Source organism: Thalassophryne amazonica, chromosome 11 (genome assembly GCF_902500255.1).
Source record: "Thalassophryne amazonica chromosome 11, fThaAma1.1, whole genome shotgun sequence".
Taxonomy (NCBI): domain Eukaryota; kingdom Metazoa; phylum Chordata; class Actinopteri; order Batrachoidiformes; family Batrachoididae; genus Thalassophryne; species Thalassophryne amazonica.
In genome coordinates this window covers 78,681,200-78,706,743 of record NC_047113.1, presented here as the reverse complement: position 1 = coordinate 78,706,743, position 25,544 = coordinate 78,681,200, and the positions used below count along the sequence as shown (strand labels likewise).

At 43.7% G+C, this 25,544-nt stretch overlaps 1 protein-coding gene across 3 annotated transcripts in view; it reads left to right on the top strand.

Moving 5' to 3' along the window:
- Positions 1–25,544, top strand: part of arap3 (ArfGAP with RhoGAP domain, ankyrin repeat and PH domain 3) — an 87,631-nt gene that overhangs the window by 39,665 nt on the left and 22,422 nt on the right. For all 3 annotated transcript variants that reach the window (XM_034182251.1, XM_034182252.1, XM_034182250.1), the window contains 13 exons: positions 956–1,155; positions 1,272–1,357; positions 1,479–1,661; positions 14,063–14,186; positions 16,193–16,297; positions 16,516–16,666; positions 16,926–17,028; positions 18,285–18,483; positions 19,190–19,253; positions 21,912–22,075; positions 22,488–22,700; positions 25,119–25,224; positions 25,360–25,507. In XM_034182251.1, the coding sequence (XP_034038142.1) occupies positions 956–1,155; positions 1,272–1,357; positions 1,479–1,661; positions 14,063–14,186; positions 16,193–16,297; positions 16,516–16,666; positions 16,926–17,028; positions 18,285–18,483; positions 19,190–19,253; positions 21,912–22,075; positions 22,488–22,700; positions 25,119–25,224; positions 25,360–25,507 (1,846 nt within the window). The remainder of the gene's footprint in view (positions 1–955; positions 1,156–1,271; positions 1,358–1,478; positions 1,662–14,062; positions 14,187–16,192; positions 16,298–16,515; positions 16,667–16,925; positions 17,029–18,284; positions 18,484–19,189; positions 19,254–21,911; positions 22,076–22,487; positions 22,701–25,118; positions 25,225–25,359; positions 25,508–25,544) is intronic.

Genomic DNA, 25,544 nt, shown 5'->3' with positions numbered 1-25,544 from the left:
CTCCACCCACACCCAATCTTCTGCAAAATAACACCACATGCATCATGGACAGAGACCAGTGGTCTTGTTGCTATGGAGACTGAATGATTGACAGTAAGCTGTGAGGTTCTAATGTTTCAGGACGGCAAGTTTGTTGGATCGCGATCGGAGTGCTTTCATTTCGACTGTATGCTGATCCAGAATCAGGATTTAATCCCCAGCATCATTAGCTCCGCCTTCCTCCACCTTGAGCTGCAGTCACAGTGACGGCAGATAAAGTTGACAGATAATTAGGCGCTCAGACAAAAACTACAAAAATATGGATTTAATAGTGACCGACCATGTCAGAGGTCAAAGTGAAGGCAATACGCCATCTGCTGTGAGAACTGTGGGTGTCAAAATACATGTTCAACTCTTCAACCAAAATTCATCAGCAAAAGTGCATCAACAACCAAAACCATCCAGAAAATTCTCCTCGACAACTTAATGTCAGATTCGGGGGTGGGGGGGCAACAATCGACACACACCCTCTGAAACCACTCATCAGAGTTAACTACAGCTAACTAGCACCCAACTAGTACCCAGACTTGTCGGATAATTTTCCTAAATCATTAACAAAAATAATGTGACAAATAGCTGCTTATGTATTTTTATGTCTTCAGATGTTTCCACTCTGGTTGATTTCCACTCGGCGACTCGAACTGTGATGATGTTCATTCCTAAAAATTGGGCCATCTGCAGGAATCTTTGTTTGAGTTTGTTAGAATGAGAATCAGATGTCCCTCTGCAGGAGGGACTGAAGCTGAAGCTGAAGACTCAGGACTCCATCGGTTTAGCTTTGACCGTCCTAATCCAGTGTCACGATTAGTCCTTGACTCCTTGATGGAGTGCTCTTGACCCCGTGTCAGAACTCGGTCTGGATTTGTGTCACCGACATTGTTTTGGTATTCTTGCCACCGACTTTGTGTTTCTTCAGCTTCACAGCCGAGTCGGACTCAGAGAAACGGGAGTGGATGGAGGCGCTGCAGGAGTCGATAGCAGAGACACTGTCGGATTACGAAGTGGCTGAGAAGATCTGGTCCAACCGTTCCAACAGAACCTGTGCTGACTGCAGGGCCCTGAACCCGGACTGGGCCTCCATCAACCTGTTTGTGGTCATCTGCAAGAACTGTGCAGGTACCAGATTAGACTGGAGACTAGATGACAGTGGTTTAGGGAGGAGCCATGTTAGCGTAGCAAAAGCACAGTCCTGCCCCTTTGTTTAGTCAGCCTTGTTATTGTTTGATCCACAGGCCAACACCGCAGTCTGGGAACAATGGTGTCCAAGGTTCAGAGCTTAAAGCTGGACACGAGTGTGTGGAGCAACGAGATCGTCCAGGTGAGATCGGACAGCGCCGTCGCACTGATCCACCCGTTTGTGGTCACGTGACACTGTGCAGGAATACCACTCAGATCTCAGAGCTTACACAGATCATGTGCAGTTTGTTTTTCTGTTGCAGCTCTTTATCATGTTGGGGAACGACCGCGCCAACGAGTTCTGGGCGGCCCGGCTGTCGGCGTGCGAGGCTCTGGACTGCGACGCCACGCCTGAGCAGCGCAGAGAGTTCATCACCCAGAAATACAAAGAGGGCCACTTTCGCCTCGCTCACCCAAGCTTCAGCACACAGGATGAGCTACTCAAGGTCACCACCTGCTGGTTTCAATAATATGCAAGCGTTCAGTGTCTGCTGCTTCATGATGTTGTTTCCTGTTTGACAAAAACAGAACAAAATCAAACCCACTGAGACATCTGAGTCTGTCTGTGCATATGCCAGAATAATTACTGATCACTGCTTAATTTTACTGGTAATTATTAGTGAGGATCCCAAGAGTTTTGAACCACTGAATCAATATGAAGCAATTGTATTGAAATGGTTCAGTGTTTTGAAGCATTTGATACAATTAAATATGGCGACATCTGCTGGCCAATGTTTAACATAGCAGTTGTACGGAACAATAAAGGGCAAGATGTCATTAAACCAGGGATGATTCTGTAACTCAACTCAGACCACCATGTGGAGAACACAAGATTTTGTGAACAAGATCAAGGACCTTCAGCTGGAGGCAGATGAAACTATGGTGTCATTTGATGTGACATCGTTGTTCACCTGCATCCCCACTGCGGAGGCCGTCACAGCTGTGAGGCAGAGGCTGCTGGAGGATGTGTCTCTACTTGAAAGGATCATACTTACACCAGACCACATCTGCCAACTCTTGGAGATCTGTCTCAACACCACGTATTCCCTGTTTAGGGGGAATTACTACAGGCAGATCCATGGTTGTGCGATGGGGTCTCCGGTATCCCCCATTGTGGCCAATCTGTACATGGAGCTTGTGGAGAAGAGAGCCTTGGAATCGTGCATGGGCATCGCTCCCAGTCACTGGTTCAGATATGTCGATGACACATGGGTTAAAATCAAGCAACAGGAAGTGGAGGCCTTTACAGAGCACATCAACTCGGTGGACTCCAATATCAAGTTCACACGTGAAGATGCCAGAAACAACCATTTAGCCTTCTTAGACTGCGATGTTACGATTGGAGAGAACAGGCAGCTCCAGACAGGGGTTTATAGAAAACCCACTCACACTGACCAATATCTGCTCTTTGGCTCAAACCACCCCCTTGAACACAAGCTTGGGGTGATCAGGACTCTTCAACACAGAGCCCTACAGGTGCCCACAACTACAGAGGGAAGGGCTAAAGAACAACAACATGTCCGGAAAGCCCTCACAGTATGTGGTTACCCACGATGGTCCCTGGATAAAGTGCAAAAGTCTCAAAGAACAAAGAGACCAGACAGATAGGAGACAGAGCCAAGACGAAGAGGAGTGTCTCTCCCTTATTTAACAGGAGTAGGGGAAAAACTACAGAGGATCTTCAGACAGTACAAAATCCCAGTTTACTTTAAACCTGTTAACACCTTGAGACAGAGCAATGTAGTGTACTCTATCAGATGTCAGGAAAACTGTAACGAACGCTACATAGGTGAGACTAAGCAGCCGTTACACAAAAGGCAATACCAGCACCGTAGAGAGGGCGCCAGTGGACCTCAGTCTGCAGTTCATCTTCACCTTAAAGACACTAACCACACGTTTGAGAACAAGGAAGTTAAAATCTTAGCCAGAGAAAGGAAATGGTTTGAGAGAGGAGTGAAGGAGGCATTTTATGTGAAACAGTTGAAACCCAGCCTTAACCGGGGAGGGTGTCTGAGACAGGCATTGTCCCCTGTTTACAATGGGGTACTCAGGTCAAAGCAGTTTCAGTCTTTTGTTCATGGTAATGAGTCATTCACGTCATCATGAGAATTGTCAGGGCAGCCATCAGGAGAGGCGTCCGTCCCATCATTAGGAGGGACAGGTGCCCTGTCATTAGGAGGGTGCTAACTAGAGCACAATAGGTGCTAATTAGAGGGTTCTGGTTAGGTTTAAAACTCCAGCTTTTGTTGCTTCTGTTATTCAAGACAGAAGTCAGACGACCAGAGCAAAAAATTTTAGCTGAGGAAGCTTCTGTGATTTGAAGCGAAACGTCCTCGCGTTCAATCAACCCAGTCCAGTCGAAGATTCAAGCTTCTCTACTACAACCAGGGATGAGAACAGTCAGGAAGGAAAAAGACTGGTGGGTGTCTGTGAGGGGGAGGCAGACACGGTTTTTGATGCAGGCGAACTGCACAGCTGCCCGGGGCGTTTTTTTTCCATGACACACAGGGGGCGGCACAAACACTTGCGGTGATCATATCACTGTGGGGATGGGAATTAGCAAATTGGTGCCCCCGTCCCTGCAACTGTAGGCGCCCCTGCTTGCTGAGCTGGACAGAACAGAACCAGTGTAAAAGGTTCGGCGGTTCTTTTCTGCAGTTGTCCCCTATGACAGGCGCTCTCCTCCCCAGCGCTCTGCTTCGGTTTGACAGATGGATCATCCTGCAGTGCTCCCGTTTCTCCACTGTTCCTCTCAGCAGGATCCTGCTGTCCGATGGCAAAGTCCACGTCGGACGCAGCACAGAACCAAAACTCTGCGGCCAGCACAGGTGTTTGAAAGCGAACAGACAAGAGTGTAAGAACGGGTTCGAATTTCACCAGAGAGGACAAACTGTCCACTTGTGGAAAAAAAAAGTTTGCAGAAGGAGAGCCTGCTTATTGAGGGTTTAGAAATTGAGCTGCGTTGACATTACGAGCTGAAGTGACTTGAATCTGACCTTGTTTTTTGTGTGCCTGCGTGATGCAGTGTACACTTTAACAAATTACAACATATATGTACTTAATCTAATTTGTTGTTAACCCTCACCACATAACCTAGTTGTTTAACAAAATATATAGCTAATTTAACAAAATATACAATTAATTGTATTTTACAGTATATTCTATTTAATATTTAAACAACTGAGGTATGCTGGACCGGTTTACAGAACTAGATTAAGTGAATATAGCAGAGTGTGAATGTGCCAAATCAAATGATTTGATGTGAGATTTGTGCGCCTTACTGTTTTATGCGCCGTCTGAACAGTTTAAGTTTAATGTATGTGTTTTTCTTGTTACCTTCCTTTGTGTTTTTGCTCAGAGATCAGATTCAGTTCTGATTTCATTCTACTTTCTATGTCATCACTGGTGATATGACGGCTGTGAGATCAGATAACGGTCACTTACAAACAGGAAAAAACAAAACAAAAAAGATTCAAGAACAAATATCACAAGAACTCAGAAATGGACGGACTGTCATCAGAAACTGTAAAGATGAAACCAGGACCAGAAGGAAAGTCAGCACTGCAGAAGCACTCACATCTACAACAAGCGTCTGTCTTCATATGTCAGAAATGTCCAACAGAGGACATAAATCTAAGATTAATCCACACAGTCAAACAAGATAATCCTTCTGGTGCTACACCACAGTCAATATGACTGACGGCTGACAACAGATATAAATAAGTACGAAAATGGTGAGACCACTTTAAACCTTTAAAAATGCAGAACTGTTTTAGGTGGTTTTACAAACATCAAGCTAAATATTTAGCTGAATGTTGAGACAAATATGCACCTTAATAAAAGCGCTAATCATTCCTCCTTAAAAGAGAGATTAATATAGCATCTAATGACAGACATTTAACATGTGAGGGCGTGTTTATTCAAATTTGCAACTCATGGATGTTTTGTATCAGAGTTATATTGTAGCCTGTAGTCTTTTAATGTCAATTTCAATTGCAATTTCAGGGCACTTCTAAAATATTTAAAATAATAATAAAATAAGAAAAAATGGCAGTTGTTTTTTTTTGGAGGGGGGACGCTTAAGGAGGTCTCGCCCGGGGAGTAATTCAGTAACTACCACTGGGGGGAAACGTCCCCCTCCTACAAGGGGAAAATTTAGAATTTTTCACACTTTAAAGGAGCTATTCTGGTGAATTTTAACAGATGAAAAGATGATTTTATGTGGGTATAAAATGCTCTCATTCATACCTTTAATTGTTTAAAATCTTGACCATGACTGACGATTCATAATAAATTGTATCTAAATTTATTATGACCAGACATGACAAATCAATGTTTGTCAATGAAACCTAATAGCCAGGATAGTCAGTCCAATGTACATGTAAATCTTGGTCAAATCCACTCAAGATCACACAACAAATTGTTTTTTCCATTAAAAGGCCAGGTATGTTGATTTTCACTCAGTCCAATGTAAAATCCAAGTTAACACGATCTACAGTACTGAAAGGAAGAACAAAAACATCATGTACAGACAGTTCTAGCTAGTTTATGTGGTGTTTTACTCTTATTCAGTAATTTATGTTGAATCCTGGTGAAACATGGCCCCACCCATGCCCCATGTTGATGTGTTCAACCTTTATTTCCATCTACTTTAGTTACAGTAGTGTTCAGAATAATAGTAGTGCTATGTGACTAAAAAGATTAATCCAGGTTTTGAGTATATTTCTTATTGTTACATGGGAAACAAGGTACCAGTAGATTCAGTAGATTATCACAAATCCAACAAGACCAAGCATTCATGATACGCACACTCTTAAGGCTATGAAATTGGGCTATTAGTAAAAAAAAAGTAGAAAAGGAGGTGTTCACAATAATAGTCGTGTGGCATTCAGTCAGTGAGTTTGTCAATTTTGTGGAACAAACAGGTGTGAATCAGGTGTCCCCTATTTAAGGATGAAGCCAGCACCTGTTGAACATGCTTTTCTCTTTGAAAGACTGAGGAAAATGGGACATTCAAGACATTGGAAACATTGGAAACTTGGAACATTGGAAAACTTATACGCAGGTGCAAAAAATTACAGGCTGTTCATCTACAATGATCTCCAATGCTTTAAAATGGACAAAAAAAACCAGAGACACGTGGAAGAAAATGGAAAACAACCATCAAAATGGATAGAAGAATAACCAGAATAGCAAAGGCTCACCCATTGATCAGCTCCAGGATGATTAAAGACAGTCTGGAGTTACCTGTAAGTGCTGTGACAGTTAGAAGATGCCTGTGTGAAGCTAATTTATTTGCAAGAATCCCCCGCAAAGTCCCTCTGTTAAATAAGACTTGTGCAGAAGAGGTTACAGTTTGCCAAAGAACACATCAACTGGCCTAAAGAGAAATGGAGGAATATTTTGTGGACTGATGAGAGTAAAATTGTTCTTTTTTGGTCCAAGGGCTGCAGACAGTTTGTGAGATGACCCCCAAACTCTGAATTGAAGCCACAGTTCACAGTGAAGACAGTGAAGCATGGTGGTGCAAGCATCATGATATGGGCATGTTTCTCCTACTATGGTGTTGGGCCTATATATCGCATACCAGGTATCATGGATCAGTTTGGATATGTCAGAATACTTAAAGAGGTCATGTTGTCTTATGCTGAAGAGGACATGCCATTGAAATGGGTGTTTCAACAAGACAATGACCCCAAGCACACCAGTAAACAAGCAAAATCTTGGTTCCAAACCAACAAAATTAATGCCTCGCAGATGTGAAGAAATCATGACAAACTGTGGTTATACAACTAAATGCTAGTTTAGTGATTCACAGGATTGCTAAAAAAAAAACAAGTTTTGAGTTTGTAGTGTCAACAGCAGATGCTATTATTATTGTGAACACCCCCTTTTCTACTTGTTTTTTTTTTTTTTTTACTAATAGCCCAATTTCATAGCCTTAAGAGTGTGCATATCATGAATGCTTGGTCTCGTTGGATTTGTGAGAATCTACTGAATCTATTGGTACCTTGTTTCCCATGTAACAATAAGAAATATACTCAAAACCTGGATTAATCTTTTTAGTCACATAGCACTACTATTATTCTGAACACTACTGTATTTGTATTTTTTTACCCTCTTAGTCCATTTTTTTCCATCAGGGGTAGATATTCGTGCCACCATCAAAGCAGGCAGTCGCAGGGCTGCAGGTTGTTTGGTTGTTAGGACGTTTCACGGCACAACAAGCCAGATTCTTCCAGGTGTTTGTCGTAAAATTCTCCAAACTGGAACACCACGCTCATAGGGCGCAAATGTCCTAATGGATCAGGCGCCTCTGTTGTAGTAGACACATAGTGAAACTCTCGTTGGATTTAATGTTGTATACTAACGTTGTTAGCACTTTTAGCAGCTGTTGATAGTTTCTGTGTAGGATCTCAGTTGTCCAGGTGGTTTCCATAGTAGAGAAGCTTGAATCTTTGACTGGACTGGGTTGCTTGACGTGAGGACGTTTCGCTTCAAATCACAGAAGCTTCCTCAGCTAAAATTCTTGCTCTGGTAGTCTGACTTCTGTCTTGACTCTTGTAGAGAAGAATAAACCAGAAGCCAACAAAAGCTGGAGTTTTTTAACCTAACCAGACCCCTCCTACCGAGAGGCCGACTGCTATAGGCTAGTGACTAAACAATAGCTCTAATTAGCACCTATTGTGCTCTAGTTAGCACTCTCCTAATGATGGGATGGAAGCCTCCCCTGATGGCTCCCTTGATGACTCTCCTGATGACGTGAATGACTCATTACCATGAGCAAAAGACTGAAACTGCTTTGACCTGAGTACCCCATTGTAAACGGGGGACAAAGCGTGTCTGAGACCCGCCCCCCGGTTAAGGCTGGGTTTCAACTGTTTTACAAAGAATGCTTCCTTGACACCTCAGCTGTTGATAGCTTCACTTAATGTATGATTACTGGAAAAAATATGTGGCTCATAACCTTTAATCTCCACAGTAAAGTAAACCGTTCGGAAAACCACTGCACAGTCCCCAAAAATATGATTTAATAAACACCCAAACCCAGATTAGGTGGATCAGACATCACAGAGAGGCGTGTTCGGGCGTCTTTCATCACATGTAGAGCCGCACGCGCTCCACCCCGTTAGGCATTAATGAGTTTTGACTTTCTGATTGGCTGAGAAATGTACATAATGCCAAAAGTATCCTACAAAAAAATCTCTCCTTCCAACAAGCCTCTTGTGCACACTACCCTACTCAGCGTAACAGTGACGCCTGCTGGTTAATGTGAGAACTATCACAAACACATCACATCACACTGCACCTCTGGTAATAAGCCCCGCCCTGAATTCAAATCAGTGTGATACGTCGCCGATACGCGTGTGACGTAATGAAGCTTCATTTGGGGAGTCACATGATTTTTCACGGTGAAGCGAGGCATTGAAACATCTTGCAGCAACACTTCTGTTTTGAAAGATCAGTACATTGTCAAGGCATTTGCTTTGAGCAGAACATCACTACAAATGATCCCTCTCACTCAGCGAATTAGCAGCTGGATTTCTGGAAACGTCTCCTCAGCATTGCGTTGAGGTCTGGGACAGTGCCTAAGGAGTGGCAAACTGGGGTGGTGGTCCCCATATTTAAATTGGGGACCAGAGAGTGTGTGCCAACTGCAGGGCATCACACTACTCAGCCTCCCTGGTAAAGTCTATTCCAGGGTGCTGGGAAGGAGGGTTCGGCCGATAGTCGAACCTCAGATTGAAGAGGAACAACGCGGGTTCCGTCCTGGTCGTGGAACAACTGACCAGCTCTTTATTCTCACAAGGATCCTGGAGGGTGCCTGGGAGTATGCCCATCCAGTCTACATGTGTTTTGGGGACTTGGAGAAGGCATATGGTCGGGCACCCCGGGAGATACTGTGGGAGGTGGTGCGGGAGTATGGAGTGAGGGGGTCCTTTCTCAGGGCCATCCAATCTCTGTACTTGCAAAGCGATAGCTGTGTTCGGGTGCTCGGCAGTAAGTCAGACTCATTTCCGGTGGGGGTTAGCCTCCGCCAGGGCTGCGCCTTGTCACCAATCCCATTTATGATATTCATAGACAGGATATCGAGGCGTAGTCAGGGGGAGGAGGGTTTCCAGTTTGGTGGGTTCAGGGTCTCATCAGTGCTTTTTGCAGATGATGTGGTCCTGTTGGCTTCATCAGCCTGTGACCTCCAACACTCACTGGATCGGTTCGCGGCCGAGTGTGAAGCGGCTGGGACGAGGATCAGCACCTCTAAATCTATGAAGGAGTTCTAGTACAGCAGATAACTGTAAGAATCGTTCAAATCTGGTTACAGGCACCAAAATTTGACTGTGTATACCTTTTGGTACATATTCTAGAAAAATAACTTTAGCCATTTGAATTTTCATTAGAGGGCCAAGTAGGGGTCAATTAAAGAATTGCACAGGGTCAAAAATGTTCCAATCATATTGGAACATTTTTTAATTCAATGTTTTACCATAATTGGAGCAACTTTAACTTTTGACCCCTGTACAAACTGAAAGTGACCTTTGTCGCCATGCTTGCTGTTTTTACCCCATTACTCCAGAACATTCAGTCACAGATAGTCCAAACTATACCTGTTTGGAATCTTTGTGATCAGACACATAATGTGGTATAGCTTTCAATATGATTGGAACATTTTTTTGACCCCTATGCAGTTCTTCAATTGACCCCTACTTGGCCCCCTATTGAAAATTCAAATGACTAATGTGATTGTTCTAAAATATGTACCAAAAGGTATACACAGTCAAACTTTGGTGCTTGTAACCGGATTTGAAGGATTCCTCTGCAAATATTCTGTTATCTGCTGCACTATACCTCAGGGTCTTGTTCACGAGTGAGGGAACAATGGAGTGTGAGATTGGCGGAGAATCGGCACAGCAGGGGCGGTGTTGCATTCACTCTACTGTACTGTTGTGACGAAAAAGGAGCTGAGCCAAAAGGTGAAACTCTCGATCTACTGGTCAGTCTTCGTTCCTACTCTCACCTATGGTCATGAAGGTTGGGTCATGACCGAAAGACCTAGATTGCGGGTACAAGTGTCCAAAATCGGCTTCCTTAGGAGGGTGGCTGGTGCTGCTCCTTCACGTTGAAAGGAGCCAGCTGAGATGGTCTGGGCATCTGGTAAGGATGTCCCCCTGGCACCTCCCTAGGGAGGTGTTTCAGGCACGGCCATCTGGGAGGAGACCCCGGGGAAGACCCTGTACTAGTTGGAGAGATTATATCTCCACACTGGCCTGGGAACACCTCGGGATCCCCCAGTCAGTGTGGTCCGGGAAAGGGACCACACCGGACCCTTTCCCGTTTTTTCAGTAAATCCATTTTTACACTCAGTGCCTCTATGTGATGCTCACATTTGTGTCCACCGCTTTTGGGTCTAAGTTCCTTACAGATTCCACCCTGCATGTATTTCCAGAAATCATCACTCGTCTTCAACTGCTTATCCGGTTGAAGATGAGTGATGATTTCTGGAAAACATCTTACTCAGCATTTCTCGAAATGTATACATTTTCGGAAAGTATAAACATCTCGATGGCTGACAGAGTGAACCGAACGTGGCTGTCTGATAACGAATTTTATCAGATCATGAATTATTATTATTATTGTATTTTTTCTTCTATTTTGTCATTTGATTTTTAAATAGACCACAATGGAAATAAGTGTTTTCACTTTGTCATTCATGTGTTTTAATGCATTTACAGTTACATTTGTGTACTTACATAGAACTTACTAAATAAAATCAATCAATCAATCGAAGTGATGGCTCGGATTTGCAGAGGCTGTAGAGACAGACAGGAGGCGACACTTCACCCAGTACAGCGCACGGAGGCTAAGAGAGCAAGACAGTCTCATAGTAAATCAATGCACAGAAACCAAAGGCAAATAAAAAAAATAACCTGGAATGATATTGATTAAACCATACAAGTACCAACAACATGTAAAGTGGAGCTATTGATAATCTTGACTATTGAAAATAGGTTAAATTGTGTGAGAAGTGTTTTCATGGAATTTAGTCAAGTTTTCCCGCATGTCTGTTCATGTATTTTCAGAATGTTAGCTTGGACTCATGTGCATCCTGGGGGAGGTGATGGCCTAATGGTTAAGTGTTGGGTTTGAGACCAGAGGATCCTCGGTTCAAATCCCAGCCTGACTGGAAAATCACTCAGGGCCCTTGGGCAAGGTCCTTGATCCCCTAGTTGCTCCCAGTGTGTAGTGGGCGCCTTGTATGGCAGCAGCCTGACATCGGAGTGAATGTGAGGCATTGATGTGTAAAGCGCTTTGAGTGTCTGATGCAGATGGAAAAGCACAATATAAATGTAGTCCATTTACCATTTGCATGAGTACGTGCATTTTATATCCTGTACAACAAGGCAACCATTCTCTTATTAAAATTATATGAGGGTTGCAGGAACCCATGTGGTTAGAGTTTCATGTAGTATGGTCATGTCCTATTTCTTTTCTCACTGCCCTTTTCACATTTTTATTTGTTACAGTCAAAATTAAATTAAGAAAATGGGTCTGGGGAGCATTAGCTGAAGCCCCCCAGACCCCCCGACCAGGGCCCTCTTGACCCCCAGCCATTTTAAGCATTTTTCTTTATTTGCCTCTTACATGCCCGGAGACAGAAAACAGAATGAAATTAATTGATTTGGATTAAATGTCTGAGAATTATCTGACGTCATCCACAAACCTTACACAAGATGTCCAAAGGGGCAAGTCTCCATGACATCTCTCTCTCTCTTTCTCTCTCTCGTCTCAGTTAAATTTTAAATTTCAGTGGAGCTTTATTGAAATGGGAAACAAGTTTACGTTGTCAAAGTAAATTTCAAAGGAGCTTTTTTGACATGGGAAACAAGTTTACATTGTCAAAGTAAATGTTACACAGAGCAACAAATAAAAATTAAGTAGATACATACAGTTTACACATTTATTTACTGTAGAATATTGTTAACAGCAGATGTGGTATTGAAATAATAGTAAAAATTGTGCTTTTGGTGTAATAATACCCTATCCTATTAAAATGTATTATATTGTACATAGATAGAATGACGTAGCAGTTTAATGACCTGTTTTGGGTTTACGTTGGTTTGTGTCTGTTATTCCTTCTTTTCGCGTTTCAAACATTGTTTCTGTGTTTGTTGTCCTTCAGCCAACAGATAGTGAAGTTTGTTGATGTTGCTGTCAGAGTCTGTTTGGGTGTTTGTGATCTGTGTCTCTGTTCGTGTCTCTGATGTCTTGGTGCAGCGGGCAGGTGGTCAGGAAGTGCAGCTCGGTCTCCACCTGGTGTTGTGAGCAGTGGGTGCATAGTCTGTCTTCTCTGGGGAGCCAGGTCTGTCTGTGGCGGCCTTTCTCCACGGCCAGGCTGTGCTCACTGAGTCTGTACTTGGTAAAGGATTTCCTGAGCTTTGGGTTGGTCACAGTGCTCAGGTATTCTGCCACCGAGTTCTGTCTGTTTAGGGACAAACAGCATTCCAGTTTACTCTGGTTTTTGGTTGATTTTTTTTTTTTTTTTTTTTTTTTTTTTTTTTTACCCCAGTGCGTCACATAGTTTTCTTTTTGTTTTCTTATAATTTGGTTTAGTCTAACAGGGTTTGTGTTTGGTGGCTCTGCTTGTGTTTGTGTAGAACCAGCTGGCTGAGGGGGCGTCTCTCTACAGTCTCTCTGTGGATCAGGGCTTTCTTATGGAGCGTACTGGGGTCACTGTTTTTAAGGTGCCCATTAAATGTAATTGCTCTCTTTTGAACTTTAATAATTAGTGGGTATTATCCTAATTCTGCTCTGCGTACGTTGTTTGGTGTTTTCTGTTGGACACTGAGGATGGATTTACAGAATTCTGCATGCAGAGGCTCAGTTTGGTGTTTGTCCCATTTTGCTAAATCTTGGTTGGTGAGCGGGTCCAGACCTCCCAACCATAAAGAGAAATGGGTTCTATGACGGAGTCCAATATTTGGAGCCAGATTTGAACTGGTATGTCTACTTTGCTGTTCTATCTGATGTCATAAAAAGCCCTTCTTGCCTCATCTCTCAGGTCATTTACAGCTTTGCTGAAGTTGTTTGTGGTGCTGATGTTTATTCAGAGGTAGGTGTAGTTTTTTGTGTGTACTCGGACCATCTGATCCAGGAAGAAATGACATCTGTGTGACTGGAGGCTGGATCCTTTTTGGAATATCATCATCTTTGTCTTGGCTAGATTCACTGTTGAGGCCCAGGTTTGGGAGAAATTGTGTTGGTCAAGTTGTTGTTGTCGTCCTTCTTTGGTTGGAGACAGCAACACCAGGTCATCTGCTAAAAACAGACCTTTGGTCTCTGTGTCCACTAGAGTGACGCCCGGTGCTGCCGACTGTTCTAATGATTTGACCAGTTCATTGATGTAGGTGTTGGAGAGGGTTGGGCTCAGACTGCCTCCCTGTCTGACCCCCTGCTTTGGAGAAAGAAGTCTGTGTTTGTTGTCGCTTGTTGTTTGTGTACATTGACTTTGTGATGTCATATGTTTTGCTCCAACCCCACTTTCCAACAGTTTAGACAGCAGATGTTTCTTAACTTTGTTCTGAGATTTTTACATTCCTTGTCAAGTCATTTGTCCTGGTTTTGGTTTGTCTCTGTCCTTTTTCTTTCCATTTGTAGTGTGTTTTGATGGTGTGTAGTTTGCTTTGGTGATTTGGTGTTGATGTGTTCAGGTTGAGTGTGGTTTTGCTCATCTCTGGGTGATGACTTCATCACCCAGAGATGAGTTGTAGGTGTTTCCCGTAGGAATCTACCATCGACTATGAACAGACCCAGTGAATCTCTCTCTCTCTCTCTCTCTCTCGCTCTCTAGGTGTTATGTACTGCTGTCACTGAGCAGAATCTCCTGAAAACTGTCACTCAGATCTTCTTGGAGGCGGAGTCTGCTCACCTGTCTGATGTCTCTAACACGGATCACAGTCCAGCAGGAGGTTCAGGTTCATTCCTTTCTAACTCACACTGGAAATGATCAGAGGTGGAAAACCCGGCTTCAGTGAGTCAAAGTCCACCCACTAAATCAGCTGAGACTGAGTTCAGATCTTCATGCAGGTTGACGAGTTACTCTGTGCAATCACCTCTTTCAGGTGCACAGGTAGGAACAACATATGGCAGGACTTTAACCAGCCGAAGCCGGGACTTTAGCCTCAGGAAGTGATGAACAGATGATAACGTGGTCCAGCATTCTGCTTGGAGTAAACCTTTTTGGGTCGTTTTGGCTCCACTCTGCTGCAGTGGATTAGTCTGATTTTACTTGACCTACCTGGATTCTACTTTTCCAGAGTCAGCTTGTCTCTTGCACATTACTAATGTAACTGTTAATCTGTTAATCCTGTTTCATTCAGTGAATTTATACAGCACCAGATTGCAACATAAATCATCTCAAGATGCTACATACAAGTGAGGACTAGAGTCCAGAGTTTACCCAGCACACCGGAGACTGTGGTCAAGAAAAACCCTCTGTGTTTTTGGATGACAGGAAGAATCTTGAAGCAGACCGGATTCTGTGGGGAGGACCATCTGCTGTGGTCAAACTTATGAAACCAAAAAACATAATTCAGAATCCTCAGAACATACAGTCACACAGATGTTGCAGTTAAAGAACCACAGACAGTTCTGACTAGTCTACTTTAATCTCTGCCACTCGACCTCACTCGGCTTGATCCTGTTGAACTGGATTCAGCTCGATTTGACTTAACCCTGCAAAACACGAACCAACTCAATTTCTGTTTGACAAGAAAATGTTGAGCTCTGCTTTACTGGGTCTCTGAACACGGGTAACTGTGTTTGAATTATGTCCACTTCACCCAACTGACCTTTAATCTACCCAACCAGACCAGGTTACCCAACCCAAGTCCAATCATCTGCATTAACCCAACATTATTCAACTCAGCTGAAAGTTTGCTGGAAGTTTCAGGTTGGTGCAAACATCCCAGTGGTCCCTGAAAACCCTGGTTGTATTTTTGTATGTAGACCCAGAACCCGGAGAATAGTGAACATAAGTCCCTTTTGCTGTCCCCTTGTTTTTCACTTGGGGTCACAACAGCAAATCCGATGTGGATCTGCAGGTTGATTTGGCACAAGTTTTACACCAGATGCCCTTCCTGACACAACTCCACATTACAAGGAGAATGGGCAGGGGTGGGGTTTGAACCAGGAACCTTCCACACTGGAAACACTTAACCCCTGCCCATAGAACTCAGAGAAGAGTAGTGAACCAAATACATGCAGGGTGGAATCTGTAAGGAACTTGGACCCAAAAGGGGTGGACACAACACAAATGTGAGCATCACATGGAGGCATTGAGTGTAAAAATGGATTTACTGAAAAACCGAGTTGAGGTTGGTACACAGGTAGGCAAGCCAAAATCAACAACAGTATCCAAATCATGAGACTAAATCGAGGTCAAAAACAGGGAAAAGGTTCAGTAACAGGGCGAGGCAAAAACAAGATCAAGGACTGTGGAAAAAATGCTGGAATGAAGACACAAGGAGCTGGCAATGACAGGAGGGACAACGGAGGGTTTAAATAACAGGTGTGATTCGGGAAAATGAGACACAGGTGTGGGTGAACAGCCAGGAAGAGGGCGTAGCAAACGAAAGGGACAAGACACACCTAGTCCCAATCCCAAACGCAAGACAAGACTGTGCAGCCAGAAAAACTCAAAGCAGATGAAACCTGAACATAAAGAAAAACCCAAACATGAATACATGAATACAATGAAAATACAAAAACCCACACATGAAATGACTGCCCACATGACAGAATCCAGCTTTGCAGACTGTGTGATTCCCTGAAAGCACATCAAATACATAAAAGACGATTGTTCAGGGTTTGTCGTTAACTTATTTAAAACTGTAATCTTCTTCAGATAGCACCCCCCATTGGAGTAAGTGGATTTAGAAAGTGGCTGGATGTAATCCTGTTGTGTTCTTTTGGTTCTCAGACCCCAGCGTGTACGATGAGATCATGCAGCCCGTTCTTCACTCTGGTTACCTTTACAAGTCGGCTTCAGTCCACAAAGGCACTCTGTCCAGAAAAACCAGAGAAGGTAGGATGATAAGGACGAGGACACTTTGGCAGGTTTAAAGGACAACTTTGTTCTGAGAAGTAGAAAAGAACTTTCAGAACTCAACAGGCTCAATATGTTGATCACACACAGGAGATGCTTCCATTAATTATTAGTTTTCATGCTCCTGATTTTGATTCGAACCTTCGCCAGCCTGCCAACTTTGTGTTTTTTTTTTTTTGTTTTTTTTTTTCTGTCAGACTTCCAGAAGTTCTGGTGTTCTGTAGATCAGTCTCTGCTGTTGTACGAGTCAGACCACTCAGCTGATCCCTGCATGCAGATCGGCGTTAAAGATATCGTCTGTTTGGGTGTCAGTCGACCCAACTCCATCAACAACGGCTTCATTGACAGGTACTGCCCCCTGGTGTCCACTTGGGATGTTTTCACTCCTTAGTCTCCATTTGTTTTAAAGCCCAAAGAGCAGTTCTTTGTTATCTGATATTAACATGCTGGGACAAAAGTCACACTGACATTCTCACTACTGTTTGCTGCTGAGACTAGTTCAGGCTTTTTCAGGCCTTAAGCAAAAAAAGATCAGCTGACTGTGTAGAAATGTGCAGAGGAGAGCATTTCTGAGTGACTTTGGATGTTCTTTGTGTTTTGCCATCAGGTTTCGTTACACGTTCGAGTTGTACTTGACCTCAGAGAAGCTTTACCTGTTTGGGCTGGAGACAGCAGATGCTCTACACAGCTGGACTAAAGCCATTGGAAAGGTCCAAGATTCTGTTCTGACTTAAATTGAAATTGACATACTTTGACCAGGACCTAAGGTATCCTAAAGGTCCAGAGATTTGTCCTGTCTGATTAGAACTGACATGTTCTGTCCACACTTAATCTCAAACAGTGTGCCCCAACTTAAATGGCTTTTTTTTCTGGCTGCTTCCGTTAGGGGGCGCCACAGCAGACCAGTTGTTTCCATCTCACCCTGTCCTCTGTGTCTTCCTCTGTCTCACCAACCACCTGCATGTCATCCCTCAGCACATCCATAAACCTCCTCTTTGGCCTCCTTCTTCTCCTCCTGCCTTGTGGCTCCATCCTCAGCATCCTTCTCCCTATATACCCTGGGTCTCTCCTCTGTACATGTCCAAACCATCTCAGTCTCACCTCTCTGACTTTGTCTCCAAACTGTCCTACCGCTGTTGTCCATCTGATGTATTCATGTCTTGACGCATGCACTGGTGCTGCACGCTGCTGCATCAATCACACTACAAACCTGGATGGCAACTACCCAGGCAGAAATCATCAATCCCAAAGAAAACTGCAGCAACATAGCTGGTCTCACTACTGTCATGTAAACTTCCCCTTCACTCTTGCTGATATTCTTCTGTCACAAATCACTCCTGCCACCTTTCTCCACCCACTCCACCCTGCCTACACTCTCTTCTTCACCTCTCTACCACACTCTCCATTACTTTGGACAGCTGACCCCAAGTATTTAAACTCATCTACCTTCACCACTTCTACTCCTTGTAACTGCACTATTCCACTGGGCTCCCTCTCATTCACACACATGGACTCAGTCTTGCTCCTACTGATTTTCATTCCCCTGCTCTCCAGAGCATATCTCCACCTCTCCAGGCTAGACTCAACCTGTTCTGTACTCTCACTACATCTGCAGTGTCTTTCTTCCTCTGTCCAGATGTCCAACATCACTTCATCTCCATTCAGTACCTGTGTCACCTCCTGGATTTCACACTGCAATCTACCATCTGATCATTGGGTCAGCTCTATTCTCTTCTTGTTCTTTACCTCCACAGATGCTATCTAGCTACATTCTCTCCTGCCAACACCTTACAGTCTCTCATTTGTTTTAGGTTGCATCTCCTACATAGGATGTAGTCCACCTATGTGCACCTTCCTCCACTCTTACACATCACCCTGGACTACTCCACCTCAAAATATTCATCACCACCTGGTACTATTACAATATTGTGATATTTTCGACAATGGTCTTGTTTTTTGTCCTCAGGCAGCGACGCCACTAAGCTGTCACTGCCTCCTGACGCGAGAGTTTGAACGTGTTGGCTTGCTTCGCTACAGAGCCATGTTGGACCCACAGGAGTGGAAGGAGGCCTACTTTGTTCTTCAGAAGTCCAACCTCTTTGTATGTCCTCAGAATGATAGTGCTGCCGAGGATATCATCAACCTCAAGCGCCTGCAGGAGCTCAGTGAGTTACACTTTCTTCTTCCCTTCCTGTCCTTCACATCCTGTGTTTTCCTCAAATTTGACTGTGGTTTAAAAAAAAGGAAGTGCTTCATTGTATATCTGTCTGCCTGTCTGTCCACCTGTACTCACAGACAGATGACACATTAAAGGGAAAAACCTGAATAACTGACTGGAGAAACATAACAAATGGCGATGTTTCTACACAGTACAATTAAGTAGGTCTCACCTCATAGATTTTGGACCAATGTGTCTCTCTGCCACCATCATATGAGGGATTGTCTTCTCAAGGAACTGAGTTCCGCCTAGCAGAGTTGCACAGACTTTTAGAATCCTTCTGAAGGAGCATGGGAAGAGCAATGGTCCAAAACCTTATGAAGACACGTTATGTTGGCTTGTCCTGTAGTTTGTCCCTGTGTTAGTTTTTTTTTTTAATAATTGAATCAGTCAGGAGTTTATAAAACAGTTTTTTACACCGTTAGCCATGTTTATACATTTGACAGACTAAATGTCACTTAGACTCATGTCCACACGTGGTTTCCAGGACATGTGTGACAGCAGAAACAAGTGACTGAATCTGTAAAATGACAGCGTGCTTGACTCAGCCAATTTACTCGCTGATACCTCAGACATTGTTTACTGTTGTGCTTCCATGTTCTTGTTTTTTTTTTTTTTTTGTGATGTCATATCCTGTTCTACTTGTCTCAAAGGTGTTACCTCAGAGACTGAGAACCACGAGAAGAAGGACATCCTGGTTTTAGTGGAAAAAGGAAGGTGAGAAGATAAATTATTAATATATAAAATCGTTTATGGACTAGCACCTCCTATCTGGCTGATTTAATTAAATCTTATGTACTGACCTGTGCTCTGAGTTCTCAGGATGCAGGATTACTGTGTGTCCCAAAGGTTAAAAAGAAGTCAGCAGGTTACAGAATTTTCTCTTACCGTGCACTTGTACAATCCGCCTGATGAGATAAAACAGACTGATTCTCTGGACACATTCAAATTGGTGATTGGTGCATCAAGCAGATGAAAGTCTATGACTCCTCCTGGATGGGACGCCAGTCAGATGCAAGTTACTTCCCCAGCCAAGGCTGGTATCTCTTTACAGCTGGGGGGACTGAGACTGTGCAGATTAAGTGTCTTGTCCAAACACACAGGGATTTGAACACAGGTCTACATATTGGCAGCTCAGTGCCTTATCCAATGAGCTACTGCTCTGCAGTTATCAAAATAGTTGTCCATTAACTTAATCAATCAGTTAATGATTGATTAGTAATTGAACATTGCAGTTCTAGTCAGCTACCATATTCTGTGTTTTTTCTGGTCATGACCCAACATGCAGATGCCTCAGTCAAGGACGCGCTGTGCGTCTCACCCGGCCAAGGACGCGCTCTGCATCTCACCCAGCCAAGGACGCGCTCTGAGTCTCACTTGGCCAATGATGCGGTCTACAGTGGAGGAAGTAAGTATTTGATCCATTGTCAATTTTTCAGTTTTTTTCCACTTACAAAGAATGTAGAGATCTGTAATTTTTATTGTAGGCTCACTTCAACTGTGAGAGACAGAATCTAAAAAAAAAAAAAATCAAGAAAATCCCATTGTATGATTTTTAAATAATTAATTTGCATTTTATTGCATGAAATAAGTATTTGATCCCCTAGAAAAACAGACCTTAACAATTGGTACAGAAACACTTGTCTGCCATTACAGAGGTCAGACGTTTTTTGTAGTTCTTGACCAAGTTTTCACTCACTGCAGCAGGGATTTTGGTCCACTCCGCCATACAGATCTTCTCCAGAGCTTTCAGGTTTGGGGTTTCAGCTCCCACCAAAGATTTACTATTGAGTTCAGGTCTGGAGACTGGCTCAGCCACTCCAGGACCTTGAAATGCTTCTTACGGAACCCCTCCTTAGTTGCCCTGGCTGTGTGATTGGGGTCATTGTCATGCTGGAGACCCAGCCACGACCCATCTTCAGTGCTCTTACTGAGCATTGAAGATGCACTGAACATCCATCCTCCCTTCAATATGGTGCAGTCATCCTGTCCCCTTTGCAGAAGAGCACCCCCAGAGCATGATGTTTCCACCCCCATGCTTCACAGTTGGGACGGTTTTCTTGGGGTTGTTCTCATCCTCCAAACACGGCAAGTGGAGTTGATTCCAAAAAGCTCTATTTTGGTCTCATCCAACCACATGACCTTCTCTCATGCCTCCTCTGGATCATCCAAATGGTCACTGGTGAACTTCAAACCTGGACATGTGCTGGTGTGAGCAGGGGGACCTTGCTGCCCTGCAGGATTTTAAACCATGACAGCATCGTGTGTTACTCAGCATCATGTGTTACTAATGTAATCTTTGTGACTGTGGTCCCAGCTCTGGTCAGGTCAGTGACCAGGTCCTCCTGTGTTGTTCTGGACTTTTCAGAATCATCCTTACCCCACGAGGTGAGATCTTGCATGGAATCCAAGACTGAGGGAGATTGACAGTCATCTTGTGTTTCTTCCACTTTCTAATAAATAATCATAACAGTTGTTGTCTTCTCACCAAGCTGCTTGCCTGTTGTCCTGTAGTCCATCCCAGCCTTGTGCAGGTCTACAATTTTGTCCCTGGTGTCCTTAGACAGCTCTTTGGTCTTGGCTATGGTGGACAGGTTGGAGTGTGATTGACTGAGTGTGTGAACAGGTGTCTTTTATACAGGTAACAAGTTCAAACAGGTGCAATTAATACAGGTAAAGAGTGCAGAATAAGAGGGCCTCTTAAAGACAAACTAACAGGTCTGTGAGAGCCAGAATTCTTGCTGTTGGTAGGTGATCAAATACTTATTTCATGCAATAAAATGCAAATAATTTTTTTAAAAATCATACAATGTGATTTTCTGGATTTTTTTTTTTTTGGTTTAGATTCTCGCTTTCACAGTTGAAGTGTACCTACGATAAAAATTACAGACCTCAACATTCTTTGTAGGTGGAAAAACCTGCCAAATTGATAATGGATCTAATACTTATTTCCCCCACTGTGCGTCTCACCCGGCCAAGGACGCATTCTGTGTCTCACCTGGCCAAGGACGCGCTGTGCGTCTCACCAGATTACAGCAGATTGGGGGGATGGATCCATTGTCTGCCTGGGTGGTTGTCATCCAGGACCTGACAGAGTTCTGTGTAGTGGTGGATGTGGCAATGCATGACACCGTCGCTCTCCCAGAACTGACTAATAGTGATATTCAGTACTTCTTGTTGATATTTCACATTAAAAGTTCAGCAGGAAATAGAGAGTTTATCTTCTATATTTTTATTTTTTTGGGAGTGTGTGATTTTTTTATAAAATCTCTGTGTGTCTTTTTCCTCACATACACAACTGGACTATTTCAAAGTGAGATCATCCTCTTCTGAAAGAACAGTAACCAACTCCTCCTCTGCTGCGGGTCTTCTCAGGACTCTTCATTTGCAGGGGGTGGGGCAGTCTGATTTTTCACTCTGGCACGCGGACATCCAGCGAGCGGCCGGTGGAAAGGGAAATGCGCTGCGCGAGCAGCAGCTGAGCAGAAACGACATTCCCATCATCGTGGACAGCTGCATTTCCTTCATCACACAGTATGGTGAGCACAAACGCCACCACTTCCAACAGCAGGAATGAAGGTTCTCTAGACGGTTCCTCTAAATCAGGGGTCATCAACCTGCTCCTAGAGGTCACCTGTCCGACATGTTTTGAAACACTTCCTGCTTCACCCACTAATTGACTAAGTCAGATGTGCTCAGCCAATCAGGAGCCAGAAAATGCCGTACTTGAACCGTTGGTCAACTGTGGGTGGTTACAGCAGGTTGATGTGGAGAACTTTCAGGGCGGGTGACCTCTGGGAGCTGGGTCGTGACCTCTGGGAGCCTGGTCGTGATCTCTTCTCAAAAGACTTCTTGTCTCTGAAGATGTGCGCTGGCTGAGTGCTAACTCTCGCTGTCAGTGGGGGGCTGAGATCGTCGTAAGTGTTACTGACATACGGGTTTGTTCTTCAGGTTTGGGCCACGAGGGGATCTACAGGAAGAACGGCGCCAAATCCAGAATCAAACTGCTGATGGAAGAGTTCCGGAAAGACGCCCGAAATGTCAAGCTGCGTATCGGAGACCATTTCATTGAGGATGTGACTGACGTCCTGAAGAGGTTCTTCAGAGAGATCGATGACCCAATCTTCATGGCTGACTTTCACCCACTGTGGCAGGAGGCCGCCAGTGAGTTTGTGTCTGAGGCTTCTTCACAGTCTGAACCTTTCAATCTGGTTCCTGCTTTGCACCAACCATCTGTGCACCACAATGTTTTGATTTGCATACTGTGCTGAACATCTGCACCGCAACAGTGAAACTCACTCAGAAATAAAGCAAGATACACTCCCCTTTTTTTTCCACAGGACAGCACGGTGGATTAGTGGTTAGCACTGGTGCCTCACAGCAAGAATTTCATGGGATCAATTCCTGGCCTTTCTGTGTGGAGTTTGCATGTTCTCCCTGTGTCTTTGTGGATTTCCTCCCACAATCAAAAACATGTTTATTTAGGGTCTGCTCCTTTCTCTGCCCCTGAGCAAGGCAGAGTCTCCTTTCAGGGGTTTCTCCTTCCTCCTTTCATGGGGACCTCCCGGGTGCCGGACTGTGTCTGCACACTGCCCCTAGTGGCTGGATTGTGTCTAACTGTAATTAGGATGGTTAAATGCAGAGGACAAGTTTTGTTGTATTTATATATGTGCAGTGACAATAAAGTTTATATTCTGTTCTCTTCTACTTAACAGTCAGTCAGTCAGTCGTGAGACGTTTCTCTTGTGAGTGGGAGGACTTCAGTTGTGCTTGTCCAATTGGCACCAAACAGGAAAAACTTATTATGCATATTGATCCCAAATCCTCACCAAACACAAAATAGTTTTCTTGCTGAAAAAGCTTCTTTTGACAGATCATTAGTATTCATCACTGCATATTAAAGGAATGAGCGCCACAAAAATAGGCACCTGTCTGTTCTGGCCTCAGTTATACTGTCACATGTTTGATCTACTTTAATAAATATTCACAGTGACATCACCATTCATATAAGAGTTAAATGGTGATAAAGTCAGTCAGAGAGAGACTTTATAAAGCTGGATTATGTGACAGGAAAATTTGATAAGGGACCTCCTTCACGGGGATCGCTGTCCTCTTTCAGCAGGATCGCTGTCCTCTTTCAGCGGGACCTTCTTCCTCCTTTCAGCAGGACCTTCTTCCTCCTTTCAGGGGGACCTCTTTCAGGTGAAGAAGCAGGATCAGAGTGGCTTGTGATTGGCCGGTGAGCTGAACTCATGTCAAACTTCATAAAGATGAAGTCTTTGTGAAATATTTTGAACACTGACCCTGAAATAATCTCAGATTGTCTGAGAGCTGTTGCAGCAGCCTCTTGTGTGACTGACGGCTGTGATCAGGTTTAAGATTTAAATGGCTTCAAACCACATTAAGGTCCAGCTGATTTTCTTTTAATTTTTTTATTTTTTCTGTTGATAGAGAAGCCGAATTCTCGTCTCTGCTGTGTCCAAACGATTACTGACCCACTGACATTAACCCTCTGGAGCTAACGTCGTCGTATACGATGGCTAAGACCAAGCTTTTCATTCAAAATAACTTTTGAATGATATAAGATAGAAACTTACTTTTTTTTTTTGCTGAAAAGTTAGTTCCGCAGACTTTCGAGCCAGCCATGGGCCATCTTTATACTCCTCATAGAAGCTGTGTGATGATGTGCGCAATGTGAGTGTCCAATTGGAATTGCGTAGTTCACCGTCACATGGTTTTCCAAAATCCAATCGTAGGGCAGATTTGCCTCACGTGAAAAGCCAAAGATCATTTTCTGGAGTGATGTGTTACTAGTTGGCCCGTTTGAATAGCCCCCTGGGTGCTCCAGTGAGTACCTACTATTAGTACATACTCAGTGTGCCCTGCGCCATTATGTACAGCGATCAGTGAAAGCAAGAGCAGACAGAGAGTCTCTGATGACAATCTCACGTGCTCAAACAAAGAGTGTGTAATCAGGATTGCTCCACTAGTTTGCATGTGAATGTTACTGGATAACTCTGTTGCTTTCTCTGCGTAAAGCACTGTTTACCATATCAATGGACAACAAAACGCATAGACCATTTTGTATATATTGTGTTTGTGTTTATTGTTTGAATCTTTTTGTTGTATAGTCTTTCACACAAGACCTCAAATTACCTTTCTAAAGTGTCAAAACAATTGTTTATTATAGTTTGCTGTGTGTTTTGAATAAATGTGTGGAAAATTATTTTTCACTTTATTTTTTCCTTGCCTATTTTTGATTGTAAACCTTTATTACACTTATAAAACACAACAAAAACATATATATTCTGAAAGCACAGGTTATCCTGAAAAATAGACATAAAACTTGATTGTGGGATGCAGGGAGAGCTGTTAACAGCAATAATAAAACATTTATGCCAGGCGAGCGAACTGTCCAAAAAATGCCCTCGGACCCCAGAGGGTTAATATCGTGCTGATGGTACTGTGTGTGTCTGTGACAAACTCACCAGACGTTTGATTGACTTTAAATATTTGTTTGGGTTTAACGTCAGCAGATTCTGTGTGGTTCTGATGAAGTGGCTCGGTTCTGTTATTTCTCAGAAATCCCCCAAAAGAGGCAGAGACTGGACCGCTACAAAGAGATCATCCGCAATTTACCTCGAGTCAACAGAACCACTCTGGCGGCTCTCATCAGTCACCTGTACAGGTGAGTCTACGCCATCAGAACCGAGCTTCAGATCATCAGAAACCCCTTTTTTGCCTCCATCTCTTCTGTCTTCTCTCTCTCTCTCTCCACCCTCCTTTTCCCCGTTTGTCTGACTCCTTGTTCCATCCCCATCAGGGTCCAGAAGTGTGCCGGGCTGAACCAGATGTGCACTAAGAACCTGGCGCTGCTCTTCGCCCCCAGTCTGTTCCAGACGGACGGGAAGGGCGAGCACGAGGTGAAGATTGTAGAAGATCTGATCGACAATTACCTGTGCATCTTCGACGTGAGTTAAACTCCTCGTCATGTTTGATGGTTTCAGA